This window comes from Anarhichas minor, unplaced genomic scaffold (genome assembly GCF_050575085.1).
Source record: "Anarhichas minor isolate MPS153535 unplaced genomic scaffold, ASM5057508v1 ptg000051l, whole genome shotgun sequence".
Classification (NCBI taxonomy): Eukaryota; Metazoa; Chordata; class Actinopteri; order Perciformes; family Anarhichadidae; genus Anarhichas; species Anarhichas minor.
In genome coordinates this window covers 2,832,029-2,852,712 of record NW_027466497.1, presented here as the reverse complement: position 1 = coordinate 2,852,712, position 20,684 = coordinate 2,832,029, and the positions used below count along the sequence as shown (strand labels likewise).

Sequence of the window (20,684 nt, the reverse complement as noted above, 5' to 3'; positions counted from 1 at the left end):
CTATTAAGATGCCTGACAATGCTTTTGGTTCTGGAGCTCAGACACGCTGCTTTTATGTTCCAGCGACCTTGAGAGTCAATTTAGATTTGTGCCGAGGAAGTCAGACGGCAGGAGGCGGTGTGCTGGAGGTGCTGTGAGAGAGGAAGCTTGAACAAGGCTGTGTTTTTTACAAAATGATGTAGAGTGTGCACTTTTAGGATGGCTTTGGGTTGATTGTTTCCTGGTTAAATCTCGGACTTGTAAATGTTTCACCAATGCTCAATGAAAACCCCTCTTAACCACCACACAAGCAATTTGGCGAATGCACCTTAACAGCTTTGAGGAGATAATTACAATATGTACTCTTGCATTTTTTTCACCAGTTGTCAGATTCCCTAATATTCAAGCTCTTTGAAAAAACTATGAAAAAATAGTTTTCCCTGCGGGGAAAAAAAATCAATCACTGCCTCCCAGGCTTAAAACAACCTGATGAGGAACTTCTTGAGCAATTGGAAAAGTGACTGAAGCATGAATAAGAACTTCGACAGCCTATGTGCACAGAAGCAGTGAAAGGAAATGCTGTTTAAATCATTAGGGCCCATATGGATCTTATGTGCGCCTGCCTGGCTGCAGCTTCTCGTCTAGATATCAGTATCCGATTCTTCAGCAGATGCACACAGTTTTCTCTGGGTGCTGCAAAGTGGGCCTCCAGAGACAGGCAGACCACAGTCAGCCTCTGGTCCAGGCCAGGGCCGACATTCTGACTGAAATTTCCCAAGTGATCTGACATCAGCAATGAGCTTTACCCATCGTAGACCACTATTTGTGATGATTCTCTGTTGACACAGCAGCTCTGAGCCGACACAACAAACTGGATATTATAATTCATGTTGATCTCGTCTCCAATATATTTTCTGAACCATAGTTGCGTTTCAAGAGAAAAGGGCCGCTCAGGGAGGTAGAAAAATAATATTTTGACAATTACCCTGGATAAATTAGATGTACGATGCTTATATGGGCTGCCATTGCATTGAAACAATATTGCTTTGGCAGATGTGTCTTCAGTGGGGCTTGAAATATGCATTATTGGTGCTGCCAGTTTCTTTGGAAACACACAAGCAGGAAACAACACGCACTTTTCTACGTATGTTTTCTCCCTATCAAGTCTGAAGAGTCATTATCTAGATACCTGCTATCTGTTACACTAAAAATGGAAAAATACCGGCATGCTGATATTTCATTTTCAACCCTCTGTTGCATTTATTATGACTCATCATCTGGGATTAGCGTCACTCATCCCAGTTTTTACTCACCGGATAAACTGACATGCGAATAATTGGGTATTGGCAAATGTAGCTGGCAGCAGCTTATTTCAACTACAGCCAATTGCCGTTAATTCTGTATGTAAGATACTTGCTGAAACCCCAGAATGACTATTGTTTGTAAGCCAGTGGTTTGTACAAGTCAGTGTCTGTACTCTGAGGTAAACTGGAAGGTATCGCTGACGAACCCACAGAGAATTATCATCCGACTCTGGTGTTCCACCCTGCTCTACGAAGAGCTTCTTTAACCTGTTTTGGTTGAGCTCTGATAAACACACTGTGCTGTACCTACTCCACAGTAAATAGCAGAAAGTCAGCAACTAGCTGGTGAACACAATTCTGCTAAAGAGACAGATATTTAAATGAGGAGTTGGTGGAGACCAAAAACAGAGCTCAAAGGAGAGTTAATGAGAAACAGTATCTCAATGCTATGTTGTAGCATTCATGCATTTCATATTTATGTTTTGGGCTAATTTAATCACTTGTTCTGGATTAGGAACTGCTAAAAAAAATGTATATAATGTGTGCAGGGTTAGAAGGCTTTTATTTCAATGTGGTTAATACATTTAATACATTTCAGAACATCTCAAGATTGTGAACATTAACCAGACTAACTCTCAAATATGTAGTGTTAATGTACACTCTGACAACAAAACATGTTTATGTATCTCAGTTGATTTGTGTTATTAATACCATTATTTACTTAGAACACTGTACGCTAAACCTCATTTGATTCTGTAAGGCATTAGAAAGGATTCAGAATTCATACGCGGCGCCAATATTGAACTGACATTTGATAAAATGCTTTTGAAATCCAGCCCAAGGATGGAGATTCAATATACTGGATGTCCCTCCTCTTAACAAGATTAACATTTTTTTTTTTACAAGCACTGGTGTCCGTTCCAAAAGCCAAATGCCCACCTTGACAGAGGACAGGATGACACATGACATACTACCTGCTGCTGCTTTAATAACCCCCGGGTGGGAGTAAATATGACTTATATGTCACTGTAAGAGATGAGAGGAGATGAGAATCCACTTGAAACAGATTTCCAATTAAAAAAGCTAATTTGGCAACCGTTTTAGGTGAAAGGTTTTTGACTCCAATCTCAGAGCACAGATTAGCATAATTGCCTATAAAGGCTGATTTAACTTCCTTAAATCTTAATTTGGTAACATGCCCCTCTATCTCTGGGATAGAGGTGGCTGTTTTTGGGGTGGGGGGGCTGGAGCCAATCGGTGGACCCGTGTGAGGGACCTCAAATGGTGGAGGGAAGCAGAGGTCTCTCCTATTACAAGCAGATGTCATCCACTTGGAAACTTCAATTATTTCCTCCACGTAACGAAGGTCTGGGTGACTGTGACACACGCCGCCACCTGTGTTGCAGGTTTCAGACGAGGTTGTGGATTTCGACAGGCTGACTTATAATGAATCGACTTGAACTGTTGTCGTTCTTTCCTGCTGATCATTGTGACTTCGTGGTACCGTTGCCAAATGAATAAACTAAGCCTTTTCTTTTGCTCACAGGAGACCAGAATAAACTGCATTCGGATTGCTCGCAAAGGTAACACTTGCTTTCCTTTTGTATTTCCACATCAATATGTCATTGTCACATTAGTTATGATTCAGTACACCTTTAACATGTCGATCACGGAGGCTATCTGCTGGCCTCTGTTATGTGCCTTTTAAATGGTAAGCTGCCTATGTGGATTACTGTATGGCGTTACAGTACACAGAGAGTTCTCTTAGTGCAGGTATATCGAAGGAAGTTCAAGTTGCAAAGAGCCACACACAAAAAAACAAAAACAGCAGCCCTACCAAGCTCCCATTTTACAAGTAGCAATCCCAGGAACATGCTTAATTTGTTCAGGAAGACCAACGGCAGATATGCTGAATGAGAAATTGCTCTGAGTTACTGTGCAGATGCTCGTGGAATCATGGCTATAGATGAGCAGTTCCATTACACACTTGATTTACTGTTAACTGGAGGCATGATACATTTAATTGTACTGTGGACGATCACGTTTGACGTGATTAGTGTGTTGCACGACACCGTTAACTGTTCCGGAGTCGTCTATATTGAAGCCGACTGACTTTCATTCACTCGTGAGCTTCATTGTTGAGAAATGGGATTTGCAGGGACGCTAATGACAGCTTCGCAACCGGGGTCCTGCGGCAAATACATTAGCAGTCAGACCGGTTTTTAAAAAGTCCCTGGTTGAAGCCTTTCATCTAGACCACTTACTCTGAGGTAAAAATTCATTTAAATGTTACAGTTATCTTAACTCCGTCGTATTTGTAGGATTTGCTTTATATTTGGCACAGCTCCTTTGTGTTTGCACTATATCCTGCGGTACCAAAGGCATTGATTTGAGGATTTTAATGGATAATTATGATTATTATAATAACTAGTTGAGATAATGAGGTTCAACGTCTGTCTGCTCATGCGGTTGTGCCATAGACTCCTTTATTAATTAAACTCTGTCTTGCAGTGTCACATCCCCATGTCTCAACAAAGACACTGTTGAAGTAAATGCTATAATTTAGTGTTATGAGGGTATCAAAAAGAAGGTTATATAAAGCTATGTCCTGAAAATGCTAGACAGAGGCCCCAGATTGTCTTTTCCTGGCCAACATAATGTTGAAAAAGTGAAATCGTGACTCTCTGGGTGATCATAACCACTGTAGGATACATTTGCGGTCCCAGTGGGGTTCATCTTTGTGGTATAAGGGGTGCATGTCACAGACTTCGAACAGTTATCCTGGCTCAGGCCGCTGCTTGGGGGATTTGAAACGGACTTAGCGTTGTTTTGGGGCGCTGCAGGGACGATGCCCCTGTGCCAACCTCCCACACTAGAGACACAGGAGGGAAGGTGAAAGCAAACATGCGTCTGTGTCCTCTCTCTCTCTCTCTCTCCGCTCCTCTCGAATCACTGACACTGACATTTTGGCAAACTCCTCTTGGGCGCGGATGCCTTTGAAATCCAGATTGCAGAAACGTATCCTTTTTTTCTCCCCGAGAGAGGAAGCGACCCGGGGTGTTTGCTTGAGAGACAGACACGGATAGAAGGCTCTCAGTTCAAACAATAGGTGAGAGGGAGAGAGACGGAGGGTGAAATGAAGTTGTTCCTCCCTTCCTCCCCGCTGAATTATGTCTGAAGTTTGTAGTGCTCTTGAGAGAGGTGGCAGTTAAATTGGATTCCTCTCTCCGAACTCTTTCTTATCTGAAGTGCGATGACATCAAAGAATTCCGCCTTACTATTGTCTGCCGGCGTGCCACGTAAGTGGAAGAGAAGAGAAGGGTTGCAGGTGTATTTATGGGAGCCATTTTTTTTTTTTTTGTTACTGTAGTTGTGCATATACGACTGTGGCAGGCAGGCCCAGAGGACATGCTGATGTTGCTCCAGAGGTGCCACAGAGCTCCCGTTAAGACCGTTCCTGGATGCTTTTCATTTCCTCTCACCCAGCTTCCCACACACAGATGCCGCCAGCTGTGTTCACCGGCACACCTGGCCGAGCCACTGCAGTGGTGGGAGAGTGTGATTCTCCTCGCCACACGGGTGCTTTTCTTGGTTTTGGTTTTTTTTATCCTTAGAGGAAACGTGGCCAACATTAGCTGACACGAAAGAACAGTGAGACCATGTTACGAATCAAATCGTCTCGAAAGATTCGCCATTGTGCTACAAAAGCAGGCTTTTTATTCATGTCGGCTCAGCCGGTAGAAAAGCATCACATTCACAATCAGCCTGTGCAGCATTTGAAAATGTAGCTTAAAATCTGTGTGACAGTTGAATGAAGTGGCCCGGACCTTTATTTGAAACCAGCTTATATTAGATGAGTGGGTTTCAAATAGAAAAATGTGACTCACATTTTTGGTAATTTTTTTTTTTTTGTGATCTGTCCCCGTTTAAATGTTCTCTTGATGTGCTGTTAATTCTGAAATTGCTAAATGTACATTTCCTCAGCCCTTACAACACGCCATACTCACCATTCTGCTGCTCTGAGAATCTTCTTAACTGAAATACACATTTTATTTGCTACTTTGTTTTATCTGCGTTGCGCTTCCTGCACAGATTTCCTCTTAAGACCATTCCTGACTGCTTTTTTGTTTCCTGAAGAGGTCAAAACTCCTGCAACACACAACAACTTCATTGTCATACCAGCACATTTCAGCTTATGGCCTCCGTCAGGGTCATCATAAAACACATTACAAAGAAAATTCCTCAGTAATGGGCTGTGTGATGTTGTCCCTGTGGATCTCCTTGCAGAACCACAGCTGGATTTTTTTATTTTTTTTTTTTGGTGCAATGAAATTTATTGTGATAGCCAATTTCAAAAAAATGGCCCTAAAAGCAGAATGAGTCACCCAGCATGATTTGTGTGATTGTGGCAAGTCTGCCAGGCTGCATTGTCTGCAGCTATAGTCACCACCAATCCACAGCTTATTAAGCCAAACTCAGCATTCTACCTCACTCTAAATTTTTTTTTTCTCTTTTCAGCCAATCACAAACGCATCCAACATTCCTTTTGAAGCATCATTGCTTTGTTAAAAGACAGAAATGTTCTCCAATTGAATTGTGCTGCCAAGCTCATCAATACATGCCCGAGACCCTTTAATGATTCCGCCTCTCTGCATTTTGTTTTATTCTCCACCTTATTCGTTTTCTCATCAGTGAGTCGACTCGTTAATGAATAACACGCTGCCAGAAGAGTAATAATGCGCCTTCAATTCATTCATAGTTAATAGCAATTTTTCACCTTTGGATATGACACAACAGGGGGCCCAGATGATTCACAGAGGGAGATTTCATGCTCTTGGCTAGCTGAGATGGGAAGGCAGACAGAAATGCTCTGCGACTGTGACATATGGCTCGGAGGGAAATGGCTGCCTGAATGAGAGCATGCATCAGTTTGCTAAGATAACCAAAGTGTCGTCTCTCCCGAGCCAAACATGTTTAGCTCCCCTTTGTAGACGTCGCTGATATCAGTGCAATGAAATAGTGTGAAATAGTGCCGTCTCAGATGCTGTCAAAAAATAAGTAATACACAAGCTTACTGTCTGTTGTCTCTCCTGTGAAAACTCAAACTAGATTTGCGTCGACCTCTAACACACCTCACTCCCTCTTGGTTGAATCAGCCTGGTGCATTTAACACCACGGAGTGAGGATCCTTGTCCTGTCAGTGCACTGCAATGGATTACTGTAAACGACTCAGATCCACAACACCACCAACCGTTTTGTATCCATCGCTGGTGGCATATTAAAAAAATTAGACTTGTAAGTGAGCTGCAGTCTTTGAAGTATCGCAGTGATAGGTTCTATGAAAATATTTTCTGCAGGCAGCTCAATGCCTGATAACTATAAAGAAGCGTACCTCTGTACAGGGTACAATCTCCGGGACCTATGCAACAGGTTAAAGACCCAACATGTAGGTGCCCATGTCCGAAACGTGTAAAATGTATGCCCTCAATGGAACAAAATAAAAGCAGTGTCCATAATGAGGGCAAATCAATGTCAGTATCCGCGACTACAAATGAAATCCGCGCGTGTGTGTGTCGAGGTCTCTCGTGTGCAACTCAAAATGCTGCGCACGCATTTTACTTTTGCGAGTGCTTTCACTTACCGCCGCGCGCGAGCGGATCTCATTGATGCTCGCGGATATTGACATTGATTTGCCCTCACAGTCCATGGCATCTACACTACTATGTGCTAACAATCCCACAATGCAATGCATAGGAGTTTCTAGATGTGACAATGATCACCTACACCTGTCAGTGTTGATGATGCAAAGAGATGATCGGTGTTTGAAGCCTACTGAGTGATTTCAGCCACAGAATAAAAAACAAAACTAATATACACACTTCCATTAGTATTATCTAGCTCTGCAGATGCTACTCAATCATAATTCCAGTGCACTGCTGTTCCAGCAAATAACAGAGTCAGTATTTTGTTAAGATATTATCTTTATCTTTAGCCAAGCATAGACTGCCAATCCTCTTTTGATTGTTTTGGTAATTATGCTGAAATTAATGTGACAATGATTCATTGACGCCAAACCACTACAGCACATTTTGTATTGCGATTAGAGCTGAATAGCCATTAAAAATGGCTGTATTTGTAAGATACGCATCCTTCTCTTCCTCTCCTCTCTGTCGCACGGTGCAGCTGCCTGTAAGGACTCCAAGCGAGCTCTGGAGGTATCCCAGCATGCCGAAGACATGGGACTTATCCTTGGGGCCTGCGCCGGTGGTCTGGTGGTCCTCATTCTGCTTCTCGGGGCCATCGTCATCATCGTCAAGAAGGGGTAAGTGGCTGCGAAAAATGTTTGTGTGTCTGCAGGCCAGTATATGAGAGATGGGTTAGACCTTTTCAGACTCAAACATTAACGGTCTTAAGTCTTATTGTTCCTGTGTAGCCTATCCAAAGCAGTAAATTTATCTCTATCCCACTTGGCAGCTAGGGTCTATTGAAGAAAGCATTTTGGCAATGAGAGTGAATTACAACCAGAGTTAGCGGAATGGTAGAGCATTAATCCCAAATTTTCCCACCGCTGCCTCAGCCAAGCTTTTGTGTTTCATCTCATCTTTTAATTTCAAGGTCTGTGTGTTGGCTGAGCACATTCAAATGCAGCCTGCTTACACTGGAATCGTTGGCTGCCTTCCACCTGCAAATTACCTCTGTCGTCGATCGCACCTGCAGTGTATTCTTCCTTCGCTCGCGGCGCGACGGTGGAACGCTCATCTGAGTGTGAAATATTTCATCAAGGGGCATGTTATTCCATTGCCCACTCAATTACATGAGGCGAGCAGCTGTGAGGTGCCAGTGGATGGGCTAGTAATTGGTTAGGAAGGTTGTTTTTGCTTTTTTTTTCATTTATTTTTTTGGGAAAGAAGAACTTCTCTGCCCTCAGGAATTTTCTCAAAGAGAATAGAGGGAGAGTGAATGGGATGTCTGGTAGGAGGCAGTGACTGATAAGATTCATCGGGCCTATCTCGCAGGCACAAAAGCCGCATGGAGGAAACGGGAGCAGACGTGTTTATATTTAGCCACCAGATATTGTCACTCATATAAAGTTAGACTGTATACCGTAACTATGTTTTGGTTCAGTCATCAATAGGAGCATTTCAGATCCCTTGCAGCGTAACTCAGTGGGGTGCTGGTCAAACACGGGCAATGGAAACGAAGAAATAAAAAGAGTTTGCTGCACACCAAAACTCGGCTCAACTTCAAACTTTCTGCAAAGTGGAGGAGCGAGCAACTTTTTCTGCAAATCCTTTAAGGCCAGACATTTTGGATAGTTTAGACACACACATCAACCCCTCTATTTCCTATGCAACATTTAAATTCCTTTATTTTTTTCTTTGAAATACATAAAAGCACCTTTTTTCAAGACGTTTGGCACAATCAAGGATGCCTAGTTACACTGCTCACTGCTCAACAATTCAGATTTCACACTGTTAAAAATAATGCAGTGCGTCTTTAGTTCTTTGAAAATATAGTATTTTCCCTGTCCTATGTTTTCATTCATTTATTCAATAAGTAAGTGTGTTCTTCAATTTAAACATGGTTCTCTGATGTTTACATGAGAAGTTATTATACTTACTACAGGAAAGGGCTAAGAAATGACTACAGGATCCTAAATATAGCAACCTCAATGCAGGTGTAGTCAATGGCAACCTCAGAAAATTGCTTTCATTGGTCCAGAGCTGAGTTTTGGTGCGCAGCAGGCCCGTCCTTCATTCTTTATGCTTTGATCCTGCTTCATGATTGCTTGCTAGGAACATTCCAACCCACTGAGCATCTTCATTTATCTTTCTGATGCCCATCTTGATAAACCATAGTCACTTTTCTTTTTTTTTCTCCTCACTCTCTGTCTCTCTCCTTTCCTCCTCCCTCATGCTAATCAGAAGGGACTTCTATTCTTACTCTTACTACCCGTAAGTTACTCCTTTCTCCATCTCCCACCCTGACATCCTGACGCCATCTTCCCCTTGCTTGCCCTTCGTAGTCCCAGGATTACTAGAGTGGAAATGAGCATTGCTATCTCCACCCCATCCTCCAGTATAGACCCCCCCTCCTTCCTCCTTTCGCTCCTCCAACTCCACCACAACCCCACCGCCACCCCTGACACTCTTTTGCTATCACCAAATCACACTTTCCCCCTCGTCCAGTTTCAATCTCGTAGCCCTTATATTTCCCCCTCAGTCCAATTTCTCATCTCCTCACCTGTCCTCCTTTCTTTTCTCCCTTATCTCTTTGCTTTTCTTTCTCTCATTCTGCCCCGTCTCTGCTGTCCTCTGTCTATTATTACTCCCTCTCTCTCTCTCTCTTTCTCTCTCTCTCTCTCTCTCTCTCTCTCTGCATCCTCCTGCCTCTCTCGGCATCTCTACAGGAGGAAGAAGGTGGCCATAAACAAGGCAGCCATGTCCTACAGGCAGGAGAAAAGTCGGAAGCTGAGCTCTTTAGACTGCAGCATGACGGAGCAGAGCACTCTCCAGCAGGACGAGAAGATGGCCCACTCCTTCATGGATGCCCACGGCTGCAACGCTCGAAGTAAGACAGCTCGGAACATATGGGTACTCTTGAGGAAGTGTCTAGAGAGATGCAGCTCCCTCCTTCCTGACCTTCAGCCATGTTTACTTCCAAGCATGTATCCAATCTGTTCTGCCAGACCATAAGGTGCTCTCAACAGAGAAACCTCCTGCAAGTCTTCCGTCTGTTTGAATATTCCGCAGTGCCAGTCAGCCCTCACGTCTCTGCACAAGCGTGGACTTGTTTTTCCTTGAGCTCCCCCCTAGACTTTTCAGACGAGTTTACATTAATAAAAAAAAAAGAAAAGGACAGACTCCACGTCGAGGAGTGCATAATGTCAGCAGCGGCATGCCTTGAACTGTATGTGTTCATGTTCCCAGATGAGCAGCGTAGCTCCGTCAACGAGTCCAGCAGCTTACTGGGAGGCTCGCCCCACCGTCACTGTCGGAGGAAGAGCTCACCTTATCACACGGGTCAGCTCCACCCTGCAGTGAGGGTGGCTGACCTCCTCCAGCACATCAACCAGATGAAGACGGCTGAAGGGTATGGCTTCAAACAAGAATATGAGGTAGGAGTGAGAAAAGAAAGATGGTCTATAGTCGTACTCAGGCTGTGTTTCATGGTTTTGGCTACATCCTGTAGTTCCAATTAGGGGAAATCGTGCCTCTACGTATAATGATGTTGTGCTGTATTTGCAGTAAGTATAAAAAGCCTATCTCTGTGTTACTGCAGACAACCACAGTGTCTTTCACTGCATCTGCATTACAGAAAGAATGCAGATATACTGAACTTGGTGCTGTGTGGACTAATCATGCTTTTCCAAGTTACGATGTCCTCCACATCAAGCAGTGGGGATGAGTCTTTATTTTTTCGCTCATTCACCTGGAGGAAGCCAGATGCACTTTTTCGATTCATTAAGATCCCCGAGGGCCCCACAAATTTCCCCCCAACAAAATCAATATATGGGTCACTTGTTCACTCGTCGGTCTGGCTCCCCATCGCCTGGAGAAATAAACATGAGATGAGCGGGATCAGCGTGCACACTGCTGTCAGACTTCAGAACCATTATTTCCCACAGGGTCGGGCTGCTGCCATTGATCAGACATGTTGCAAGGCATTATGGGGGGCTGTATATGAGGCAGGCCCTCTGTGTGGGTAGGGTACTATATGTGTTGTGCATGGAAGCCAACATCTGGAACCAGAGGCAGTGAATAAACACATTTGCAGAAATCGTCTCATTCTCCATGACTGATGCAGCCCTCCTATGGATAAATCTGTCATCTTCTTGTCACCTGGAACTGCAGCTTCCCCTCAACACTGCAAGTGATATGATGTCGAGTCCAAACAGTTATTGTGCCAGTTGCAATATTGAGTTTGATCATTTAGATTTAAATTCAATCTGACTGTTTTCTTCATATTCCTGCCAACATTTGTGTTTCAACATTTTGTTAAGGAACCCTTAGCTTCGATCATTAAAGCTCCAAGTGGCTAACAAGTGGCTCAATGCTGCTTTAAAGAACTGCGAGCAACAAGAGAAATAGATTAGTGCTAGCAAAACTGTTTCTGAATGACCTCAAACTAATCTTTGGCTCAGACAAATTCCTGTGCTGCAATTTCAATTTTTGTCAAAATCGGATCAGCTGTAATCAGCTGTGCGAAGGTATATATGATGGACAAACTATTAAATGGCTCCTGTGGATTCAATTTCATGTGGTCCGACATGAACACACAATTCTGCCAAGGTTGGAACAGTTTTGGTTGTTTGCAAGATTTCTGTATTTTCTCACTTGTTTTAAGTGGGCGGGGCTTGGTTGGAGAGCATTGATGTTGCCGTCTTCCATGCAACAACAAAGATTTGGTAATTTCATCATTTCAATGAAAATTGATGATGGCTGTTGGGTTGTATGCTAATGTTAGCAACCCATACAGACCCGATTAGTTAATAAATAATAACCTTTTTCCTGAATTATTAATGTTACAGTTTATTATTTCAGTGTCGAGCATGTCCAATACAACTAATAAACGAATGGAGAGGAAATAAATCGTGTAAATCTCCAAGAAGGTGAACAGAATGTTGTTGAGACTCCAGAAAATGCAGCGTGCTGGAGAAAGGCCCGTTTGCTAAGCAGGATTGGATCAGACATTACCTGTACAGGATCCAGTGACAGATGTGATCCCCTGATCAGCTGGCTTTGCGCGAGTCTGCCGGGGTCTCAGGTGGTCCCAATATGGTCCGCCCTCGCCCAGGGGGGATTGGTCGGCTGCCGATGAGAGACGCCATGCATCAGTTCGAGAGCATGGCTGTCTAACAATTAAAATGTTGGATTAAAATGCAACGGAATATGACACGACTCAAGCCAGGACCGTCTACGCTCTTGCTCTTCTCTCACATATAGAATTAATTTAAATTCAATGACACATCTTGTTGCGCCAGCAGATTAAAGAGATGGGTGTGTCATAAACAGCTGTCACAAATGTAGCAGTTTAAAACCGAGGTATTATAGAGCCATGCCTTCTTCAGGCAGTGAGCCCCACACTGTGCGTAGAAGGAGAATGACTGCAGTGGGACGCCTCCTCCTCCTCAAGGCCGCAGCCTTCTCTCAGTGCCGCATGTCATCTCTCAGCCTCAGCCTCTCCCCGCGATGTTGTGGCAGATGTCTGTTGATGACTTGGCAAGATGCTATAATAGGGAAGTTACGCAGACAACCTTAGGGTAACACTTTGGAGTGCATTTTGCTAAGTTGTTTCTACTGTGAGTTTAAAGATTTTGTAATATGTTGTCTTATTAAACTCAACATGGGATCTCTAACTTTGCAGAGTTTTTTTGATGGCTGGGACGTCACGAAAAAGAAGGACAAGACCAAAGGAAGGCACGACAGCCTGCTTAACCGTAAGTACTGTGAGGCTGCAAGAAAGAAACACTTGATGCTGTTGTAACCTGGCTCTGATTCAGTCGCACATCTTAACATTCATAGCTGTTCATACATACACTGTAAAGTACATCGCCATTTAACGACACGACTACCGTGTCTTAAAAGTCTGTTAACACCACCCAATAATTATTTTTACTCCCAGTGGAATTGTTGTTGATTCGAGGAAAATTAACCCTCGTTATAATTACGGTTTGATTAATTACAATTGATTGTTAATAGTGTTTTTGAAATGTTAGTCTCGATAGCGGGAACATTCAATATCTTAATGCAGCGGAGTGTTCTTTTACAGTCAATGTGGAACAGCCCTAGGAATTACATTAATAGTCATGAGACTCCAATCAAAGTTCTTTAAGGTGTGATAGAAGCTTTTAAAAGGTGAGGCAGGTTTCATCACAGACCCAGCGGGTGGCTGGTTTGTGGTATTTGTGGCGCAATTCAATGATTACAGTTTAATAGTCTGACAACAGAAACAGCAAAATATGCAAAATGAAAATAACTAAATGGTGAATTCATGCAACTATGCATGATTTATGGATGCAAATAGTTTTCTCGGGAAAACAGTGTTTTCAATGCGGGAAACCCTCAGAAATAACATTTGGATGTTAAAACTCTGAATTGAAGCCTAGATGAATTAAACTCTCCAGGTGTGGTAGCAGCTGTATATCAGGCAGGTGTTGTCAGCTTTTGCGGACTGACCCCGAAAGCATCAATCCACATTATTAACGCTTTCTGCTTTCATAGCTTTGGCAATCCTTTCTTTTGGTTGACATTGTACTCTCCTAAGATGAGTTCTACGTAGTGAGGTTTGCAGAGAAAGAGAGCAGTGGTATCCGATCAATACTCACTATCAGCAGACACCCTTAGCGTAGCTATCACAAGATGTATCATTAGAGAAGATATTGGATCCTTGCACCCGTGTTTGTAATAATCTGTGTGATTGTCTGGCTGCTTGTGTCAGGCTCTTTTTACCAATGTTGTTGCAAACCCTTGTCTCCAGGATTGTTTTCTTTGAGGACAGTGTAATTTGTATTGGTAGATATGATATTCAAACTGTTCTAATAAAGCAAGAATATTGGATTTTCCGCAGTTGATGAGACAAACTATTCACCAGCGCAGTATTCAGTGGTGAAGTTATTAAGACACATGCTATTTAACCACAGCGCCCCTGGTTCGGTTCAGGTCGAGGATCTTTTATTGCATGTCCTGTCCCTTTCTCTCCACACCTACGGTGTTTCATTTGACAGCCTGAGATCTGCTTTTGTATTAATAAAAGCCAAATCCTTTTTTTGTGCATTGCAGATGATCGCCATCGAGTCAAGCTTCACTCTCTGCTTGCAGACCCCAGCTCCGATTACGTCAATGCCAACTACATAGACGTGAGTCACCCACGCTCCTATTTCTTTCTCCTGCTTCGCCTCCCACTCCCTCGTCTCTGTCTATGCTTAGCCCACAGCTCCGCCGTAAGAGCTCGTACCAGTCATCTTCTATTGTTGTGGTTGACCCGGTGCTTGACCAGAAGACATCTCCACATCTGAGGTTGTGTGAGCTCTCTGTTACTCAGACTGAACTCCCATTTAGTAACTACACCCACAACATATGGAAAGATTTCAATGTGTGCTAGTACATGCAGGCTTTGAGGCGAGATTTTATTGCAGAGAACCCCAGAGATCCTACAAGAGTCCATAAGCTCGGCGCGGCGGGCCTCGTGACTCACCCAAATGCTTTTTTTAAGGCGACATTGCACCGTAGTTGGGCTCGGTATCACACGGCTGATCCTTTCATCTACTTTCAGATATTTTGATCTCACCTACAGTTCAGCTCGAGTGAGTTTCTCGGGGAGCCTCTACAGTTCCAGCAGCAGAAATGAACTCCTGCCAGATCTCAGCAGCTTTGCATTAGGTGGACAAAACTATCTGAAGGACAGTTTGTCTTGTTCCTCCGGCTCAGGCCATGGGGTCTGCAGCTCACATTTTGTGGAGGAGTCACTTGAGAGTGACTGTGAGAAGCTCTCAACAGTCTTGCCTCTTTTTTTTTTTCACTGACTACTGCAGCTCTCACTCATTGCAGGGTGAGGTGATATGGTCTCTGTATGCTGTATTGCGCCCTGTGCTTTTCTTTCTTTCTTTTGTTTGCTGAACAAAAGGAAATGTAAAGTGGACAGAAGGGGCGCGATCAGCAGTGGATGCCTGACTCGGCGAATGTGGGTGGCATCGGTTAAAGCGGAACGTCAAAGCTCACAGTGCCGCACGTGGCCACTTTATCCCCTTTAGTGCTCCGTGAGGGCTCCATTAGAACGAACGCTCCAAGGACCTTTGTGTCATTAACTGTGCCTTCTGCAGCACCGCCTGCATGTCATGCCAAGACCCCTGGCTCACAACACTGCAGCGAAATGATTCCGAATGATTCATGGAAGACGCCAAGGTTGGAATAAATGGAACATTGCTTTTTTAAAAAGGTTAAACTGAAGAAGCTCCAGCCCTCTCTCCTCTCATTCACATGCAGTTTTACATCATTTTTTCGTTGGCACGGGGAGCAAGACGTGACATTTTTGTGTCACATCTGTAGACGTTCCCTTTGTTGCCGTCGTTTGCTGACAGGTGTAGCCTAACACAAATGTGACACCATCATCACCAGTTCTTGAAAGATTCTGCGTTCACTGTTATTAACACCCACTTGTCAGTCAGTCTGTTCTTGTTCTGGCGCTGAGGCAGCGACGCCTGTCACACTTGTGTTGGAATCAACAGCAATTAGTTTGTAATAAGATAAAGTTGGGAAGGAGCATGGGAAGTAATGGCTGGGCAGACAAAAGCCTAATTTCTTTGAATGGCAGACAAATTCAGCTTTGGCTTAAAACTCATTGTGTCAACTGCAGAGGCCTTGATAACCCAGTTCATTTGCCCGTGTCACCTTTGAAGAATTCCAGCTTCCAACTTAGTTTGCGGAACTTTCAACGACTTAAATGGGTAGTTTTCGCCATCTGTAACTATAATATTTTACTCACCAAGTTAATTTCTGAGATCTCTGAACACCGCGACATAGCTACAGTAAAAAGTCAGATGTAGAAAACATAACTGTAAACATCCATCACATTTTACAGACCTATACTCCGCATCCACTTTGTCAATGTTCTGTTCAAGAAGTCATATTTTGGGTCTGCTCACTTTTGGTTTTTATCTCCAAATAAAGTGGTGAAGATCAGGGATTCTCAGGCCCATTCTGAGGACAAATTCTGAGGACCACCTGCCCAAACAAATGACAAAAACAAAAAATCACAAAAAAAAGGAGAAAAAGATAAACTGGGCTGTAAATATCTGTTATGACAGTGTCAGCTGTAATGATAAATGTAAGATAGATGTTCTGTTTTCCGTCACCCATCCCTGCCTGCCGTTATGACTCCAAATGTAATGTATTCAGGGTAATTTTTCCTCACCACCTGCTTTGGAGATTTTACTGGCACAGGTTTGTCTCACACATCACTTTGTATGTAACTAACAGTGACAAAACATGTTTGTCTCTACCTGATGATTTTTTGTGATTGGCTAGATGATACTCAAACGTAACTGGTCATTGAAATAATGCATGAATGAGCACATTTAGATATACAAATAACTAGCTTTGTAAATTACCCAAAAAAGATTATTAATTAAATCGGACAATTTGGCAGTACCTCCGCGTCCCACTTGATTGCACCCTGAGGCCCACCAGTGGACCCCGGCCCAGTGGTTGAGAACAGCAAGACCGCTTTGTCTGACTTTTTTATCAATGTAGACGTGTTCCCAGATCTTATGAAGCTGCTGAGTACATGTAGCCTACATGTATAGTTATCATAATCATATTTGATAGAAGCGACAGACAAAACCGAGTTGGTTAACTGTCAACTCAACCTAATAACCAAAAAAGAAGGAATCCTGAAGTGTGGATTCATCCAATATGAGTGCAATTCCTAGAAATACTGCACTGGTCAAGTGCTGCAGAACACAGTGCACATTTTTAAGAAAGCCTTCACTTTGAGCAATTGAGAGAATGTCTTGAATCACATGTCTTTCCTGAGGCATCATCCCTACCCATGCCCTCTTTCATTGCAGATCGTGCTGAAGTGTCATCTGTGTTATTAACGCCAAGGACAACGCTGTGTCATCACTGGCTTCAGATCAAAAACGTCTCTCTCTGCCTCTTTACCCGAAACTAAATATAGATGTAGCATGCTAAAGGTTGGAAGGTTCAGAGGAAATTGATACTATAGCACAAAAGTGGCCTCTGCGTAGAAACATGTGAATTTTAGTCTTTCGAACATTATTCTCTCCACAGGTCCTCAAGGCAAGCTGCTCTCTAACCGTTTCATTACCCTCTTTTCCTGGACTTTAATCACAATAACTAGCTCTTGTTTCCTCCCCTACTTTCTGTCTTTCTTTCTCTCTGTCTCTGTTTTCCGCCCTCCGTTTTCCACCTTTTGGCATCTCTTAGATTCGGATAAACAGGGAAGTAAGTATCTTGCTTCTCTTCTCTTCCCATCCCCTCTTGCTTTTCATGCTGCCCCCTCTCGATGTCCCTGCCAGCCCTCCATGGCTTCCCTCCAACAGCAGATCTTCCTTCCATTTTCCTTTTTGAGCTTCTGAGCTTGTCCGCCATCACTTTTCCCCTGAGTTAAATTCTTTCCAAACTGAGTGCAGCAGTGTCCTCTTTAATCCATAGTCAGATGCTCACCTGGGGTTCTTGCTTTACATCAGGCTGTCTCATAAAAAACCTGGTGGTATGCCACAGAGGAGACTAGACTAGGTCAAATCAAGCAACTCGGATCACAGCAAGCAATGGAAACATATATTCGTTGACAGTGAACTGAGAAAAAAACAGATAGCACAGTGCATACAGGTGCAAGAAGTATTTCAGAGACAGCTGAAGTTTTTCTTGGGGCCCATATTCATCAGGCATCTCAGGGGAGAGTGTCAAGTCAGACCATAAAGTGGAACAGCAAGATTCATTGCTGTCCTTGTGAAATAGGTGTTACTGGATGTCTGGTGACTCGGTGTCTAATTGCAGGGCTACCTGATGAGGTGGTGTGGCTGAGTAGTTAACCAATAACATGCTAGTGGTAGCACTAGCCAGTCACAAACAACAACAACAACAAAGCTAGCTCCAGGTAGCAATTTAGAAAGCTTGTTAACTGCCTGTTTGAAGGTTAGACAGACAAAAAGTATCAACTGCCAGTTAGCAAGTTGGATAGCGTGTTCTGGTTAGCAAGTTATAAAACTTGTTAATTGTAAGTCAGCAAGTTAGCTTATTAGCTTCCAGTTAACAAGTTATAAAGATTATCAATTGCCAGTAAGCAGGTTAGATTGTTACCTTCTTCATAGCGAGTTAGATTGTTTATTGTAAGCAAGCAAAATTGCTCAAGTTAGTTTGTTGCCTCAGACTTAAAACTGTAACTTTTATCAATACATACATTTGACCTGAATTTAACCCATTCTAAGCATTTACTAGCAGTGGGCTTCTGTAACGTCTGGGGAGCAACTTGTGATTCAGTTTCTCGATCAATGACAGGAAGAGCTGGGGATCAAACCATCGACCTTGTGATTAAAGGACAACCCACTCGTCCCCCTGCGCCAAAGCCCACAGCCGCCGCTTTCCAGTTAGCAAGTTGTTGAGATTATTAACTGCCAATTAAGTTAGTTAGTTTCTTACCTTCCAGTTTGCAAGAGGTAACTGTCAGTGAGCAAACTAACCAGCTCAGTCACAGAGTTTATTTGCACTAGTATCTAACAAATGACTGCAAGACACTACTTCTTTCTGCTAAAACACAGCTGTGGCTCAAAAGCCAGCTCTGTTGAGATGGTTTGCAAGTGACAGCAAATTTTGTGTTTCAACATTCACCAAAGTTAAACCATATGTGAACGCCATCAGGTGAAAATAATGGAATAAAATCTAACAAGTGTGAACATAATGCAAGTGAAAGTCTTCGTTTCAAAAAATAGAATGCTGCAATAACGATATCAAGTGGATCTAAATGTTTTTCATTGGGATGGCAATTGCTCTCACACAAATGACTCCACAGGAAATGAATTCTTGCAAGTTTTGGCAACAAGGAAATGAAGCTACAACAGCGATAATTTTGGTCCCCCCGGAATCTAAAATACACTGGTGGGTAGTTTTTAAAAAACACATTGACTTTCATTTGTGTATTTTGAAACTGATTTGGCAATAATACTGTTATCCGTAGCCTCAGCTTGTACTTAATAAGAAGCTTTTCATCAACCCACCCTTTCTCTTATTTCACTTTCCACGCAGCTGATTTTAAAAGGGCGGCTGTAAGGTTTTTGAATATGTTGATCCTACAGTTTGACTAGAAAAATTACAACAACAACAAAAACAAAAAACCCAAGTGTCACAAAACCTTGATCCTGGTCATTTATTCTCAACGGAAGAACCCTTAAAACTCCCTTTATTGTCCTCCAATTCTCTCAGGGAGGATTTCTATACACATTTAACGTTTCAGCAAGAATCAACAAGTGATTCTGAGATGCATGAACAATATGAACACTTATTTTTAATTGACTTGCATACACCACAGTCGGCTTCCACAGGTTCTTAGATCGTGAGCCAAATGTATCAAAGCAAAACGAGTTGTTCACCCTGTTGTTGTGATCGTATTGATAAGCTTTCCATTTCTCAAATGACTCTGCATGTTTTGTTTTGTTTTCTTATCTTTTCAATCCATCGTGAATTTACTTTGCTTGAAAAATGTGGTTACCAAGGTGACAGACAGAAAACTGGTTGGCTCGGGGGAAACTGGAAGCTCATGAGAACGAGGGTCGCTGCACTCTTTCATAGCAATGGCCATCCATCTCAACTTCCCTCTGTGGCATGACAGTTATGGAATGTAATTTGTGTGCCTGCCTGGCTGAATAATGTGTATATCAGTGTGTGTGTGTGTGTGTGTGTGTGGTGGGGTTTGTGTGTTTTGGAGCGTCTGTACAGTATTTTGTACAAATGTTTACCCAATACAACAGTTGGAATCACTTTACCCATGATTGATGAGAGGACACACTAATCTTAATTCTTGGGATCGATCATGCTCGGCTGCTTTTGCATTCAGCTCACAGGGTTTGCCTGGCCAGGGCGCCACTGATAGCCTTCCACACCGTGCACACTGTATCATAACTGCACGATTGCCAAGCTGAGCAGAGAGGAGACAGATCAGTCAGTGTCACTAAGGTAGAATTACTCCCGGAGCCACAGATCCCTCACTTGTCAATCTACCTTTGATCAGCAGTCCTGGCTGCATGCAAAGCACCGCACACCAGACCGCCTTTGAAACATAGCTCCCTCACTCTGCATGTAATGACCTGGCTCACAGACTGACAGACACAACTTGAATCAATGCCCATCTCTCCCTGCATTATAATTCAAGTGTTATCCTCCAGCCAAACTCAGAGCCTAAACAGTGGAAAGAATTTTGGACGGTCAAATGTGCTAATGTATTTTAAGTATCAGCCGGATGATGGCACGGCCGCTGAAATATCAGAAGCAGTCAGAAGCAGAGCAGAAATTATAGTGGAGCACTGACATCAAACCCAGCGCTGAGTTGAATAAGAGATGGCGAATGTAGCTGAAAATGGAGAAAGAGAATGGATGGGAGGGGTGAAATGAAAGTTAGAGGTCCCTGAGTCTCACTTCATCATATGCTCTTGCAATTATTAACTCTCTCTCATTTCTTTTCTCTTTCTCTTCTCCGCCATTTCTCTCTCTCTCTCTCTCTCTCTCTCTCTCTCTGTCACACAGGGTTACCAGCGATCAAATCACTTCATCGCCACACAAGGTGAGTGTAAAATACCCAGCAGCAGTGTTTGAGCGCTGATGTTTGTGTTTGTTTGTGGCGTTCTTTACACAGCCGCCCAGCTGACAATATTAAAATGTCTTCACT

General features: G+C 43.1%; 1 protein-coding gene across 1 annotated transcript in view; it reads left to right on the top strand.

The window, feature by feature from the left end:
• ptprua (protein tyrosine phosphatase receptor type Ua) overlaps positions 1 to 20,684 on the top strand; it is a 75,462-nt gene that overhangs the window by 35,800 nt on the left and 18,978 nt on the right. The window contains exons 11-19 of the mRNA XM_076075300.1: positions 2,830 to 2,866; positions 7,467 to 7,605; positions 9,209 to 9,238; positions 9,694 to 9,854; positions 10,214 to 10,401; positions 12,651 to 12,723; positions 14,066 to 14,142; positions 17,231 to 17,248; positions 20,543 to 20,579. Coding sequence (XP_075931415.1) covers positions 2,830 to 2,866; positions 7,467 to 7,605; positions 9,209 to 9,238; positions 9,694 to 9,854; positions 10,214 to 10,401; positions 12,651 to 12,723; positions 14,066 to 14,142; positions 17,231 to 17,248; positions 20,543 to 20,579 — 760 coding nt within the window. The remainder of the gene's footprint in view (positions 1 to 2,829; positions 2,867 to 7,466; positions 7,606 to 9,208; positions 9,239 to 9,693; positions 9,855 to 10,213; positions 10,402 to 12,650; positions 12,724 to 14,065; positions 14,143 to 17,230; positions 17,249 to 20,542; positions 20,580 to 20,684) is intronic.